This window comes from Hyaena hyaena, unplaced genomic scaffold, assembly GCF_003009895.1.
Source record: "Hyaena hyaena isolate Hyena2069 unplaced genomic scaffold, ASM300989v1 scaffold_224, whole genome shotgun sequence".
Classification (NCBI taxonomy): domain Eukaryota; kingdom Metazoa; phylum Chordata; class Mammalia; order Carnivora; family Hyaenidae; genus Hyaena; species Hyaena hyaena.
The window spans coordinates 2463974-2481155 of NW_024080854.1; the positions used below are offsets into that span (position 1 = coordinate 2463974).

The window sequence follows — 17182 nt, forward strand, 5'->3', positions numbered from 1 at the left end:
AAAGAACCCAGTACTATTTATTTGTGATAGGTTTATGTCAGAAGATGCAGGAAGAGTTTGATAATGGAAGGTGAGTAATACAGGCTTTTCACCTGATGAAAGGTCAAAAGTTTATTACTGAAGTAAGAACAAATTTTGGAAGATTTCTCCTAACGTAGTTGGACCTACAAACTTTTAGAGAAAAAAGATGAGAAACAGTTCTTCCAGGACTCTCACATTAGCTGATGAGCAGTCTTTAGAAACTGTGTGTATATTCCTATTTTAAAAAAAAAAAAAAGCTGAAGTGTTTATAGGCTCCGTCTGGTAATCTCAGATGATTGAGCAATTTAGAATGTTCTTTATTCATGGGAAACTTGTGAAGACTGTGACTTTCATGTGGAAAAAAAAGAATAGTCAAAAGGAAACACCCAATGATTCTGATTTTAGTTTTTATTAGGCATTTAAAAAGTTTAAACAAACATTAAATGTCTCTTTAATTTGTTAATAGGAAAGAGCAGGGTGTGTGTGTGTGTGTGCATGTGTGTTGTGTAATACTCATGCATCTTGGAATGACTGAATGCTTGTACTTAAAGTTTATATCTACATTCAAATATTCTAGGTGTGTGGCTATTACTCAGCACCTACACCATCCATGAGAAATTTTATTTTGATCACACGTTAGCTATTTCTTTCTTTTTAAATTTTTTTAAATGTTTCATTTATTTATGAGAGAGAGACAGACAGACAGCATGAGCAGGGGAGGCTCAGAGAGAGGGGGAGATACAGAATCTGAAACAGCTCCAGGCTCTGAGCTGTCAGCACAGAGCCCAACACAGGGTTCGAATCCCCAAACCATGAGATCATGACCTGAGCCGAAGTCAGATGCTGAACCGATTGAGTCACCCAGGCACCCCACACATTAGCTATTTCAAAGAAAGTAAATATAATAACTTTAGCAAGAGCCGAGCACATTTTTTCAACCCCTGTATAGTTATTAATTAGTATTGAGAGCTAAACTTTGGTTTGGAATCAGATGATTACTATGTTATATTTCTAGGTATTTATAGCAAACTGGAACATTTTGTTTGTTTGTTTGTATTTCTGAGAGAGAAGGAGAGAAAGCATGAGCAGGGAAGGGTTAGAGAGAGAGGAAGACACAGAATCTGAAGCAGGCTCCAGGCTCTGAGCTACCTGTCAGCACTGAGCCTGACGTGGGGCTTGAACCCACGAACCATGAGATCATAACCTGAGCCGAAATCGGATGCTTAACTGACTGAGCCACCCAGGTGCCCCCAAACTGGAACATTTTAAGTTTTACCAAAATCTAAGTAGGCCCATGGAAGCATGTAGCACACGTGAGAGTCATAGGCTATGTGATGTAAAATAGGAAAAGGTTGTGAAATGCAGTTCCAGAGCAATGAAAACAAGTCAACCACCTCATTCTTTCAAACAAGTCTTTCAAATATTTGAATTTGGTTATTATAGTTCCCTTAAATAATCTTCCTTCTAAGTCAAATAGTCTGTATGCCCTTAATCACTGCTCATTTTATGTGGTTTCTGGACTTTCTGATGACTCTGTTGCTCTATTCTTTTAATGCTCTGAATTATCAATATCGCTTGTAGAGTGCAGCACCTAGAAAAGTAAAATACTGCTCCAAATAGGAGCTGACCAATACACAGGAAAAAATGACATTTCTCCCTTCACACAAAGCAACTGCTCCCAAGTTTCATACACTGAAGGAGTGTTTTTATTATTTCCCTCTCAATCTATCATATCCCCATTATTTTGAAAGATTTTCCTACTTAACTGTATTTTTAAAGAAATAACTATTTTCCCCCAAGATGTAAATAATCTTAATACACTAAAATTCACATATTTCTAAGGAAAACAAAGAGACATATAGCCTCACTACAAGTAAACATAAAATTACTATTTTATTAATTCCATCATCTGTGCCATTTCTACATTCATACCTAATGACTAAGTTTCCTCCTCATTATGGGTCAGATTTTCCTGCTTCTTTACATGCCTGATAGATTTTTCACTGGTTGTCAGACAGAATGAATTTTATATTTTGGGTGCTGGAGTTTTTGGTATTCCCTTTGGTATCTTTGGTGAATTTGTGTGGCATTCAGTTAAGTTTCCTGGAATCATTTTGATTGTTTTCGAGCCTTGCTTTTAAGCTTTGTTAGGCAAGCCCAGAACAGCCTTTAGTCTATGGTTAATCTCACTACATTAGTGAGATACCCTTCTGAGGACTCAACCTGATGTCCCATGTGTTAGGAACTGCTTGGAAACATAGACTATTCTTAGTCCTTGGTGAACCTCAGGGATGTTTCTGTCATGTTTCCTCATATGCATTCGCTCATCAGTGCTCAGCCAAAGACTCAGGGGGTACCTTCTACAGATCTCTGAAATCCTTTCTATGAGTAGTTCTCTCTCCTCTGATACTCTGTCCACAATTTTATTCTCCTCAGAACGTCAAAAGTCCAAACTGTCTCCTCAACCCGTGGAGATTACTAGGACTTTTGGATTCTCACTCCCTAAACTAGAGCTGGAAATTCTCTCCCATAAATAAAACTAAGACAAGTATAAGGCTCATCTTCTTTGTTTCTATTCTCTTAGAAATTACTATTCTGTGCTACCCAATGCCCGAAAACCATTGTTTTAAATACAAAGATGATTCCTAATTTATAATTATGATCTCGTTGTTTGGCATCTGAACAAGTGTTCTCACCAAATAATTATCATCACCAAATAATTATCATAAATGATTATTTGGTTCCCACAAGAGAACCTAATTGAAATATACTGCCTAAAGTAATTGATTTAAAACATCTAAGTGCCATTTATAATGTGGTTCCTGTGGGAAGACGCAACTGAAATTCTAACCAGAGATTCCAAGAACATATTTCTCTCCACTGTTAGTTCAAGGCACACACACATTCACATGGAAGAGGGTGGGAGATTAAGAGTCAAGATCATAAAAATCTCAGGTGGACACTAATTTGTAAACTATATATTAACACCAGGAAAAACCTCTCTTTAGCCATTAAAGCTATTTTTTCAGTTAATATAGAGGCTAACCTATGATGATGGCAAATTAAAATGTACTTACTCATCCAACTCTTCTTCTTCTGTTTTAGAACTATCAGCATAGAGGTACTTGCTCATGTCCACAGGTCTTACATTTTTTCTTTTTGTAGACTGGGGAGGAGAATCCTTTATAGTTACAAAAGTTTCTGGCTCATCGAATGGGTTCAAATACTGTGGAGTCTGTACCTCTTTAAAGGGATTATAGCTATTATTATAAAAAGATTCTTCTGTTTTTTTAGGTGATGCTGTTTCAGTGACTGGTTCTATAAAAAATAGCAAAAGATGAATTAAATCAAATTAATATTACCTAATATTTTCTTTTATTTTTAGTGTTTTGAAAAATAATCTTGAATACTCTCATGAGGCTGAAAAGTCAAACCAGTATGTTTTAGAAGGGCTAAGTTCAGAAGATGGGTTACCTAAAATCTTTGTCTACTTCTCCAGGAATGCTGCTCCCTAAAATGGCTTCTTTGGAATGCCCTTGGAGTCTCTAATATTATTAGCATTACAGTATGCCAATTTTTGAACTTTTAACCTTCTTAGAGGTATAATATTCTATTTACTGCTTATTTTATTTGACTATACTAGCTTGCCATCCTAAACTGATATAAATTGTCTTTGGTAGTTACACAAGCAAAGACCACTTAGGGAACTGAAAATTCATTCTGGACTATATAAAAATTATACCCACATATCATTGAATTTGTTTCTTCAAAGCCTTCTAAGAGTACGTTTCTGTATGCTGCACGATCTTAAATTTTTAGAGCTTTTAACGAGATGTTTGATTTTCTTCAGTATAACTTGGATCCAATCAATACTCTGTTTAATAATGTAAAGGATTAACATAAGAATTCTCAGGTTGAAAGCGTTACACTGAAATCATCCTGATAAACTGATAGACATGTAACACCAAATTCTTCTAAATTCTTCTCTCACACGAACACAAGTATGGGAGGGGCAGAGAGAGAATCCCAAGCAGGCTCTGCGCTGTCAGCACAGAGCCCCACATGGGGCTCTGATGAACTGTGAGATCATGACCTGAGCTGAAATCAAGAGTCAGGACGTTCAACCAACTGAGCCACCCAGGGGCCCCTAAATTTTATTATTTTACATTTCATTTTGAAAACCAAGGTACTCTTAAAAATAAAATTCTGATTCACAGCACAAAAAGCACTTCAATAGCATCCTGCCCTCAATGATACTTATGACGTGCTTAGTATCAGCTTTTTTCTTTTTTCTATGTCTTAATATTTTAAAACAAAACTAGAACTTGTAATAAAACTATCCAAAACCAAATGGTTTCCCAAAATGGAGAAAAGTTTCAGAGAGCCAACAATCATAGTGTAGTTTAAAAGTTAATTTTAATTATGTTGTGCAACCGTGACAAAATACTCTAGAAGGCAGAAAACTCGTTACTGAAATTCTCAAGAAAAATAACTGTGAATTTCATAAGTCACACTTCAAACAATTTAATCCAATTATTATACAAGCTTCATGACTGACATATTTATGATTTTTATATTTTAACATTAAACTCCTTTTACTTATACTTTAGACATTAGCCCAGAAAACTTATTTTGTCTTTATATTGGAAAAAAAGCCTCTGAATTGAAATTCCATACACCATGGAGAAGCAATTACAAAGTGTGAAAGAGATTCCATAAAATCATAATAAATACTGAAATGAATTTAAATAAAATTTAAATTTTAAATTTTAATTTAAATCTAGGCTATGCTAGGGAAGAGACTCGCTCAGCAATGGTAACTTTTGTAACACCAGGATAATATTCAAACTTAACACTACAGTAGAATTTTTATAAAATAATGTAAATGAGGCATTTTCTTTTCTCTGTAGGGGCAGAGAGACTGGAAAAGTTTTGCCTATTCAATTTTTTATTAACAAATATCAAATCTCAAATGTTAGAGAAACAGACAAAACTGGTCAATGGAAATAAGACTGTTAGTTTTACTTTCAGGAAGAGGATTGCAAAAATTGATCCAAGCAAATTCATCAGTTACAAAACCAAAAGCAAGAAAGTATTTAAACCAAGGAACACGATTTGAAGATGAAAGAAATGGCAACAAAGGAGGGTTTAAAATAAGGTTATTTTATATAAAAGCTAACAAATACATTTAATAACTTTCTAAAAGGATCACTGAAGCACAGAATGTCATGAATCTAAGAGGACAATTGAAGCTGTAAAAGCAAATAAAAGAACCATCTAAACAACAGCAACACATCATTTTTTTCCTCAAAGGCTTTTGTTACCTGAGGATGCAAATTTTTAATCAATAAAAATTTAAAAATTACTTCAAGAAAAACAAGTATTCTTCTATTAGAAAATATTTGGTCCAAAGATTCTAAGAGATGTGTATTTAAGGAAAATACTCATTGTCACTTTTTTTTTTTTTTTTTTTTTTAGTTCTGTAGTCATGATTAAAGATTCTGAGTCAGGGGGCGCCTGGGTGGCTTAGTCGGTTAAGCGTCCGACTTTCGCTTAGGTCATGATCTCGCGGTTCGTGGGTTTGAGCCCCGCATCGGGCTCTGTGCTGACTGCCAGCTCAAAGCCTGGAGCCAATTTCAGAGTCTGTGTCTCCCTCTCTCTCTGACCCTCCCCTGCTCACGCTGTCTCTCTCTCCTAGAAATAAATTAAAAAAAAAAAAAAAAAAAAAAAAGATTCTGAGTCAGGTTGGCTAACCTCTCCTAACAGAAGTTACATATTACCTGCTACTTCTTTTTGTATTTCAGAAAAAAGATCCATCTATTTATCTATCTACATACTTAAATTATTTTTATTTGATTTTGAAATGGAAAGTTCAAATACTGATGTCTCAAAATGTTATGGTTATATTTTTAAAACTCAGATATATGTAGCACACAACTGAGGAGAAGCTGTGTGGCCAAAAGAAGACACTTGATTAACAATCTTAGCTCCACCTCCACTTCCATTTACCTAAAGTTCTTGTTCAAATCAGTGAATTTGTCTGGGCCTCAGCTTCCTAATCTATGAAAAGAGGCAGGTGAAATAGATTACTTCTAAGATCTATTATAGCCATTGAAATTTAAAATGTATTCTTAATATATAAAGCTCACAAACAAAATCTCATTTTAAATTTACTAATTTAGAATCTGGCAAGAAGGGAGAAAGTAAAGGAAGAGAAGATGAAATGCATTACAAAATATTGCTCCAACAAGAGTGAATCCTCAAGTTAAAGCTGCATTTTCACCATAAGAAGTAGTAACAAAATTTTTCAAAGCTCATGAGGATTTCCTAAGAGCAGTCTAAAAGATGTACATTTACTTTGGAAATGACTTAGGAAAAAAAGTTACCTGGATTTATTCCTTGCAAGTATGTTACAGACATGATGGTGGTTTTCAAGCTTCCTTTTGCTCCATGCCATTTATGTACACAATGTACTCTCCCTACTGACTACAATTCTCAGCCAGAGACATGGAGTGTGAGGTAGAGGGGTCCACTGGACTCTCTGAGGATGAGGTCAGAGGAGCTGACAGGGGGAGAAGCCAACCTCATCAGCATATCTCACAACCTGCCCTTACTGTGGTAGACTAATCTAATGAGACTTTACTATATGCCAGGTAGGTAAAATACTGTTATCTCTAACATTAGAGCTTTACTATCTACCTTGACCAAAGTAATAGAGAATTTAAAAATAAGCCTCATGTAAGCACTGAGTGTTATGTGGAAACTAATTTGACAATAAACTATTTGTAAAAAAAAATAAATAAAAAATAAAAAATAAACCTCATGTAGACGGTGGATGGAGAGGAAGGGTGAAATAGAAGGAGATTCAGATTACACTTATCTTGATGAGCACAGAGTGAAGCATAAAATTGTTGGGTCACTGTATGGAACACCTGAAAGTAACCTAACACTGAATGTTAATCATACTGGAATTTAAAAAAAAAAAAAAAAAAGCCCCATGTAAAGGTTTCTTTTTTTCCTTTAAAAACAGTTCAATGGAAACTGCTCAGATTTGTTGATCAACTGCAAATGGCTTTGAACACAATATCATCATAAACAAAAATTACTTCGAGTCTTTGGGAAAAAAAACTCCTCCTACTTAACTATTCAAAATAACTTCACTTTATAAAGACTTTAAAAGTACAGAAAAAAATTTGCTACCTTCTGAGTCAGGATCTCCAAATGGATTTAATTCTGCTACATCAGGATCACCAAATGGGTTTAAATTCACAGTGGCCAAGTCCTTTTCTGCTTCATCCAGAAAGTTAAGTTTGTTGATAAGCTCTGAAAATAAACATATGTGTTAGTTCACTATGATTATACTTAAGTACAATTATTGATCATTGAAAAATATTTCAAATTATAACAATTCACACTAATAATACCTGCAAATAATAAGATGTAGCATTTTATTTATGGCAGAATGCCATTCAAGTACTTTGTAGCATACCAACATATTCAAATACAACAAATATATACACATTAATTTGAAAATTATGTCAGATAATGTACAAGAGAAACTTTCATTGGAATCTAATTTGACCCATTAAAAAAGTGCTGATACAGATTTTTAGAAAAACATCCTTCACTCCTAAATATGAATAATTCAAATGGGTTTAATGTAAGCAAATATTTAAAAACAGTATAATTATAAGCTAACTGAAGATAAACGTTCACGTTATATGATCAATTCTTACGTTTTCAAATCACTGCCCTTCATTGCCTACAAAGCTTTGCTAAAGATGGTTAGTTATGTTGTTGCTTGTTGGTGCGCTACAAATTACCAAGAAAACATTCAAGGAAAAGCACAAAGACAAAACTGACAGCTAATAAGTACAGAGAGAAGTCAAGAGGTAGCAGGTCACAGTAAATACAGGCAATCAGAAGCAGAAAGAAAGGAAGAAAGCTCTTAGACCTTCAGAGGAACTGGCTGATTTAGCTGAAGGCATATTTGCTTGCTTTATGCAGTCATCTTGATCTTCATCTAAGCTGCTCAGAGCATTCAATTGGTTTACAATTTCTGTAAACAGAAGCCAGTCGAGACAAATGTAAGGTAAGGTCATTTAATTAAAGAGCCATAGAAGCATGCTGTTACTCAAAAAGACAAAGAGAGGGGATGTTTGGTTAATCATGAGTGTAAATTTAGAGGATGTTATTGTGATGGACTATAACAGACGTATTTAACTGAAAGTTAATGTTCTACTCATATTTTAAAATAGAAAAGGTTTGTTAAATTTATATCATTAATATAACAACTCTGTTAACAAACACAAAACAAAGATAATAACCCAAGAGGTTGACACAGGCTTTTAGCAACCACATTTTGTATTTATAAAACAATGCTTTAAATGTGTACGTTAGAAACAATAGAAAATGTCCTGATATTATAGAAAATATGTACTATTTGTTTCATAATACTCTAAATGTAAACTAAAGTTTTTAAGAGTATATCTATATGAATCATGGACATAATAAGCACTTGTTCATGTTCTACAATTTTAAAAATCAGCACAAAATAAGAAAAGCAGAAAATAGCTACTGTTTTCTACTCCTGTTCTTCTAACTGTTCTTTTAAGGGAACTCTTGAGTATTGGCTTTAGGAAATCTTATAAATCTTAATTTATCCAATAAGAAATAGAAAAAGAGACAAGGTTAGATAGAAAAATATTAAAATAAGATTGAATTCATTTGGTACATAAATAGAATCTTTTAACGTGATTCATATATATTTTGGACAACTTTGAATATGAGCAATTATCATTCACTGGGTGAAAATTAACTTAGAAAACGAATAAGAGCCTACTAGAGTATTCTACTTAATTCTTCCTCTTTCCAAAGTTACAACCTTGGAATAGCTTAGGTATTTTGACAAACAAAACAGATCGAGATTATTCAGTGGGAAACAAAAAAAAAAGGTGAGAAATAGGAAAACAGTTATAAATTCAGCATTAAAAATGCTATTCTTTAACACTACAAATCTGAGTACACATTCTAAATTTTATTTGAACTAAACTAGAATACACAGTTGTAAAAAGGTTGCCTTCATCCATTTGTTTGTTGTTGAATAAATATTTATTCCTCTGTGCCAAGTACTATCCTTGGGACACAAGGATGAAAAAAAAATACATGGTATTGTCCTCCTGGAATTTACATTCTATAAAAATACAAATTAATACTGAAACAGATTTAGTAAATGACTATTAGAATATGTGATGATGCTAAAGACTACAGATCTTTGAATATATATATATACACACACACACACACACACACACACACATATATATATATATATATAAATTTGATAAACTTACTCAGGTTTTTTGTCTTAATGAGAAATACATTTTGCATGAATAAAATTGCTTGTTATTTAAACAAGGGACACCTGGGGTGCTCAGTTGGTTAAGCGTCTGACTTCGGCTCAAGTCATGATCTCATAGTTCGTAGGTTTGGAAGTCCTGTGTCAGGCTCTGTGCTGACAGCTCAGAGCCTGGAGTCGGCTTCAGATTCTGTGTCTCCCTCTCTCTCTGCTCCTCCCTTGGAAGTACTCTGTCTCTCTCTCAAAAATAGATGTTCAATTACTAGGTTAAAAAAATTTTTAATTTTTTTATGCTTATTTTTTTTTGAGAGAGAAAAAGCGTGAGCAGGGTAGGCTCAGAGAGAGAGGGAGACAGAGGATATGAAGTGGGCTCTGCACTGACAGCAGAGAGGCTGATGTGGGGCTCAAACTCACTAACCATGAGATCATGACCTGAGCTGAAGTCAGACACTTAACCGACTGAGCCATCCAGGTACCCCACTATGTTAAAAATTTCTTAAATAATGTTTAAAGATTTGTAGTTTTCCTTATATAGCTAACACATTTTAATTATTTTATAGTCAATGAAGGCGGAAATCAATCTTTTTTAAACATCTTATAAAATGAGTATCATAGAGGAATACTGAAGAAATATGAGACTTGGTACTCACCTTCGAAACATTAATATTATTCCATAGAGATTTAGATACAACATGGGCATTTCTTTGAATATTATCAAGATGACTCCATCATGTGATTAAATTATTTACATTGTGATATTTTATATGTTTAGAATGTTTCCTCCCCCCACCATGCTTTTAGTGACAGCTAAAATCACTGATGACCATTTCCTCATTATCCAAAATAATTTCTTCTTTCCATTTTGTTCACTGATGACAGTTGTCCTTATCCTAGTTTTTGTATTTATCCATAGCTTAAATAATCTTTACATTACTCCTAGAACTTGTGCTTTAGAACTTTCATTTATATTAACAAAGTGAAAAAGTAATTCTGATTAGCTTACCAATACTCCATTTGGTATGTAAATAAATGCTAATTCAAATCACAAAGAGAGGCAACTTCCAAAGAAATACCATCTAACCTATTTAATAAGCATTTATCAAGTACCTATTATATATCTTTGGTAGTACCTGCCCTCAAAGCTTTATATTTTTATGTGATAGACAGACAAGTAAAACAGTATACAGTGTAAGATAAGTATGGTAAATATTATCATTGAGATATGCATTATAAGCTTCTGAAACTGGAAGAGAGGCATGTAGCTCAGTCTGAGGTCAGAAAGGCCTTCCGAACTTATTTAAATTTGAGCTAATATAAGACAGACATTATTATTATTAAAATAAAAGAAAAAAAAAATGAAGAGCATTCTCCAAGGGCATAAGGGAGACAAATGAGAACAAGACATATTTGAGGAACTGCAAGTTGTCTGAGGTTTAAGATTCCAGGGTGGAAAATGGAATGAGATGATGTTGGCAAAAGTCCTATTGTAAAGATTACTGTGATCAAACCAAATAATGTGAACTTTACTCTAAGAACTATAGGGATCCACTGAAAGATCAAAATGTATACTTCAGTATGTCATTTCAGCATTTATGTACATCATTCCAGCAGCAACACAGTGGCAGCATTTGGAAAAAAAAAATAGGACAAGAAGCAAGAAAATGAATAGTTCAGCATTGCCACTCCATGAAGGGAGGCAATCAGTAAATATATGCTCATTAAAGAATAAATTAAGAATAAAAATTTGGTAGTTAGTTTGACCTGAGGGATAGGAAAAGGAACCTCGCACAAGTTCAGCTATCTGACTTGGGTGACTATGTGGATAGTGTTCCACCACTGTGATAGGGGCTATTCAGTTGGGAACATACCAAACTAGAGATAGGTGTCTGTGAAACTTCCCATGGAAATAAATCAACTTGGCATTCAAGATGCTGGTCTGGAGTCTAACATACATAATTTTTATGATTTTCTCCCTTTTAAAAAGTACATTTCTGCTTCGTATAAATTTCCTATATCAAGGTGCTTTATAGTATATAGTCAGAATAAAGTTACAAAGATTTACAAGAAAAATGTATTTGAAACTTTTTTTTAAATGTGTATTCGTTTTTGAGAGAGAGACAGAAACAGAGCATGAGTGGGGGGCGGGGGGCAGAGGGAGAGAGGGAGACACAGAACCCAAAAGCAGGCTCTCAGCTCTATGCTTTCAACACAGAGCCCGATGCAGGGCTCCAACTCACGAACTGTGGGAAGTCGGACGCTTAACCAACTGAGCCACCAAGGCACCCCTCCCAGAATTTTTCTCAAGTGGAAAGCTTTGTCAGTATTATGCTACCTTGACCAAAACACTTCCTAGCCTAGAATTACAGCCTTGTTTCACCAACTACTTAACATTTGAAAAATGCTAAGAATGCTATGTCATAGCCACAAATTTCTACCCCAGCACTACTCAAATGGAGTGATAAGCTCAAAGTGTACAATACTCATAGCAACAGTGTGTCAATCTGGACTTGCTTCATATTGATGAGAATAAGAAGGAAAACTAAATTAGGGGTGAAGCAAAGGGTCAAGTAATTTGCGACTCTACCGTTAGGAAGGCAAAAGAAGTTAGAAATTGACCACCAGAGATTTTCACATTGAAAGAAAAAAAGGGGTAGGTTGGGTGGGGCATTAAGAATAAGTGGTGTTTTCCTTTTGAGAAAGTCCATAGTTGAGTTAAAAGAAGAAAAAAATAAACTGCCTAGAGCTAGAACACACCTGCAAATCTTGCAGCATCCTCATTCTTCTCTCGAAAGCAAAACAAGATTCAGTACAGGTCTGTCTCATTCTAAGATGCTCTAAGATAGTAACCTTTCAATTTCCTGGCAGAGATCAAGGAAAATGTCACTTTTCTCACAGGCTCAGGTCCATAAATATTTGATTTACAGATACAACTAATGGGTTTAATAATATGATTTTTAGTCCCACAGTAGACCATAATGGGGAACTAAGAGCTACCTTCAGGCAGAAAAGTAGACATTGAATAGTCTGTCATCAGCATCACCAACCCTTCCTCTTAATTATATACTAAACCTCAGTGGTGTATATTAATATGATCAAGTTGCTCCCAAATTTTTTTAAGTCTCTCAACCATCAGCCCTTTCTAGTTTGGCCAGACTCTTTTAATCATCATAAGAAAACAACTTAAAAACATAGTAGTCTACAGTTTCATACCTACCATTTATTCTTCAACTCACTGCCCCCTGTTTTTGTCTCTACCTTTATTCATCCCCCTTATTGAAAGCGCTCTTGCTGAGATCACCACTGTATAGTCTAGTTGGTGAATATACTACGCATCTTTCAGTTCTTACCATACTTGACCTCTGTATAAATAAGTGTACTTAGCCCTTCCTTCCTTGAAATTCCTTCTCCTCCTTCTCCAGGACAATACTAACTCCTGGTTCTATCTCCTTAATAGTTCTGTTTTGGTCTCATATAATGATAAGTATTCTTCCCTCAGCCGCTTAAATATTTTTATTCCCCAGAACTCCATCATAGATCTATTCTTCTTTTCTCCCTAAATTTGCCCTTCCTGGAAGAATTCATCTACTCTCCTGGCTTAATCTAACACACACATGCAAACAATTTTCAGATATACAGTAAGTACTAGGTTTGCTACTGGGCATTCTCACCCTAATGATCCTACACTTCCTTCTCACACACTAACCATATAAAAAAATGGAATTAAATCAACTGTGTGTCTAGGTTATGTTCATCTTTCATCTCTGACACAGTTTTTAGCACAAGACTTAATGTATGTTGTAAAAAATGAATAAATGAACTGAAAGAGAGTCATAATAACTGGCATCATATTTGTAAAGACAGAAAAATCTATATTTGTTAATTATAGAAAGAGTATTTTTTAATCTATGTTTATCTATGTATCCATGCATGTATCTATCTATATTTCACTCATCTCTAGAAATGTTACAGTTTAAGCCACCTCCCAAAATTTGGTGGTTTAACACAACAAATTACTATCTCCCACAGTTTTGTGGGTTGACTGGACTCAGCTGGGTGGTTCACAGTTAGATGGTGACTGGACTAAAGTCATCAAAATCTTGAACTGGGCTGGATGTCCAAAATGGCTTCTTCGCTTACATGTTTGGTATCTCAGTTGAGAAAGCAGGAACGGTTGGGGACTGGCCAGGCATATCTCTCTCCCGATGTGTCTTATCCACATAGCTAGTTTGGAGTTCCTCTCAGCATAGCAATCTCAGGGCAGATGGATTTCCCCTGAGCATGCATTGTAAGAGGCCAGGTAGATGATACAAGGCTCTTTATGACTTAGCTTTAGAAGTTACAAAGTTGTCACTTCCACAACGAATTATATGCGTAAAAGTAGTTTACAGGGCCAGCCCAGATATAAAAGGATATGAATATATTTATAAAGCATGGTTCACTGGGGAACAATCTTTGGAGACTAGCTACTACACAGATCAATAAATCAGAAAGTTGGAAAGCATTTATTTTCTTACTTATTAATACAGTTAATAAAATAATTTCTTACTATAATTTTTACATTGTCTTCCAGTATTTTACATAGGCACATATGTGAAAGGCACAAACCTAAAACTGTAATATTTAATGAATTTTGATAAACATATATATCCATGTAACCCAAGATTCAGAAAATTTGTATCACCTCAAGTTTTTTCATGCCTCTTTTCAATCAATCCCCAAACTCACAGGCTATCACCATCACACGGAATTTTCCTCTTCCAGCATGTCACAGAAATGGACTCATATGTATATAGTCTTTTACATAAGCTTTCTTTCTTTAACATAATAGTTCTCAAATACATCCATGATGTTGAACATAACAACTGTTCACTTTTATTGAAAGGTATTCCATTCATGAATATACAGCACGAGTTTAAACTGTGCAGGTCTACTTATACACAGATTTTTTTTTATCCATACAGTAAAGTTATCTAAATGTATTTTCCTTAGGACTTCCTTAATAACATTTTTTCTCTAGCTTACTTTATTGTAATAATACAGTATATAATGCATATAAATGTTAATCAACTGTTTATGTTAACAATATGGTTTTTGATTAACAGTAGGCTATCAGTAGGTAAGTTTATGGGAAGTCAAAAGTTACACATGGGTTTTCGACTATGCAGGGCATTGACACCTCTCACTCCCATGTTGTTTCAGGGTCAAATGTACTACAGTTTATTTTGCCATTGTCCTAGTGATGTACATCTGAGCTGTTTGTAGTTTGGGGCTAATATGAATAAAAATGCTATAAACATTTATGTAGAAATCTTTTTGTAGACATGTGTTTTCATTTCTTTTGTATAAATATCAAGAAGAAGAATTGCTGAGTCAGAGGGATATATGTTTAGTGTTATAAGAAATTCCCCAAGTGACTATACAATACACTCTACCAACAATGGATGAGACTTCCAGTTAGTGAACATATTGCCAGTCTTAAATTTTAACCATTTGAATGGTGTAGAATCAATCTCATTGTGAATTTTACCTGCTTTTCCTTGATCACAAGTGTGATTCTGAGAACATGTTCATGTGGTTACTGGCCAGTGATGTATCTTTTTTGAGGGACCACATATTCAAATTCTTGCCCATTTAAAAAGAATAGAGTTGGGGGTATCTAACTGGCTCAGTCAGTTAAGCACACAACACTTGATCTCAGGGTTGTAAGTTTGAGCCCTACCTTGTGTGTAGAGACTACTTAAAATCTTGAAGAAAATAATTTTAAACAGGGTTGCATTTTCACTATTGTCAGACATTTAAAAAAATCTGTTCTGGATACAAAACGTGTCAGATATCTGCTTTGTGAGTATTTTCTTCTAGTCTATTGACTTACCCATACATGTACTCAATGATCTATTTTGATGAGCATAAGTTTTTAATTTTGGTGAAGTCTAATTTAGAGATGAATTCTCCTCTGTGTCTTATGTATGAATCCTCTGCCTGCCCTCATGTCACAAATAGTTTCTCCCCCTCCCCAGAAGCTTTATTGTTTTAGCTTTTACATTTAGGTCTATGATCAACCTTGAATTAATGTTTATGTGTCCTGAGAGGTAGGAATTGACATCTGAGGGTTTCAAAATAATTTGTTGAAAAGACTTTCATTTCCTCACTGAATTATGCTGCCCCTTTGCTGAAAATTAATTGGCCAAATAAATTTGGGTCCGATTCAGAACTTTCCATTTTGTTCCACTAATCAAATTGCCTGTCCTATGCCAATACCATACTATACTGATTTATACTTTTATTATAAATCTTATCATCTAGTAATAATATTACAATGCTGTTCTTTTTCAAGACTGTATTGTTATTCAGGTCCTTTGCATTTCCAAAGATATTTTAGAATCAGCTTTCTAATTTTTTTCTTTTTTTAAACTTGCTAGGATAGGGGCATCTGGGTGGCTCAGTCTGTTAAGCGTCTGACTTGATTTTGGCTTAGGTCGTAATCTCATGGTCATGAGACTGAGCCCTACATTGGGCTCTGCACTGGGCATGGAGCCTGCTTAAGATTCTCCCTCTCCTTCTCCCTCTCCCTCCACTCCTCCCCTACTCATGTGTGCACTTGCTCTCTTTCTTGCTCTCTCTCAAAAACAAAAACAAACAAACAGCAACAAAAACCAAACACCACAAAACCTGCTAGGATTACAATTAGCACTAAATTCTATCTATAGACTGATTTGGGGAGGATGGAAATCCTAAGAATATTGAGTCTTCTAGTCTATGAACATAGATTATCTATTCATTTATTAAGGTCTTCTGTAATTTTCAATATTGTATTATAGTTTTCTGTGCAGAGGTTTTTCCACATCTTTTATTAAATTTATTTCTAAGTATCTGTACTATTTTTAACCTTGACTGTAAATGGTATTGTTAATTTTATTTCCCAAATGTTTGTTGTTCATATATAAAAATACAGTTTTCTTTTTTTTAACATTTTTTAATGTTTATTTATTCTTGAGAAAGAGAGAGAACACAAGCAGGGGAAGGGCAGAGAGAGAGAGAGAGAGAGAGAGAGAGAGAGAGGAAGACACAATCTGAATCAGGCTCCAGATTCTGAGATGTCAGCACAGAACCTGAGGTAGGGCTCGAACCCATGTAAGATCAAGATCTGAGTGAAAGTCAGACACTCAACCAACTGAGCCACCCAGGCGCTCCTAAAATATAGATTTTTCTATATTAATTTTGCATTATGTGACCTTGTTAGGATCTCCAGTATCATGTTAAACAGAAGTGGTGAAAGCAAACATCTTTGCCTTGTACCCAGTCTTAGGAAGAAAGTATTCAGTATTTCACCATGACATATGATTTTAGCTGTAGCTTTTCACAGATGTTCTTTATCAAAATGAGGAAATTCCCTTACATTGAAACCTTGCTGAGAAACTTGATACTGAATTTTGTCAAATACTCCTTTATATACCTATTGAGATGTATAGTTTTTCTCCTCTATTCTGTTACTATGGTTAAATCAATCGTGCATTCCCAGGACAAATCCTTAAAGAATGCATACTAGTACTTAGAATATTCATTGTCTCCTGGTTCCTCCCCTAAGTACTGGAGAGCTAACTTTTTTCTTTGGAGCTCTCACTTCCTTTCTTGTCCTGTCACCAGAATTCTCCTGGAGTTTCCTAGGAAGGCAGGGAGGCCTAGAGAATTCTGTTCAGTTGTCATTAGTACAAACAAAGCAGCAAAAGGGTTTACGTGTGACATAGAAAGTAAAATGAATTTAGAATCTGTGTCTTCTGCTACTTCTAGTCTCTAAGTTGATAT

General features: G+C 34.7%; 1 protein-coding gene across 1 annotated transcript in view; it reads right to left on the reverse strand.

Moving 5' to 3' along the window:
* EHBP1 (EH domain binding protein 1) overlaps positions 1-17182 on the reverse strand; it is a gene marked incomplete at its 5' end in the record, with an annotated part of 199053 nt that overhangs the window by 171170 nt on the left and 10701 nt on the right. Inside the window, 2 exons of the mRNA XM_039243181.1 lie at positions 3099-3339; positions 7222-7344. Of these exons, the coding sequence (XP_039099112.1) occupies positions 3099-3339; positions 7222-7344 (364 nt within the window). The remainder of the gene's footprint in view (positions 1-3098; positions 3340-7221; positions 7345-17182) is intronic.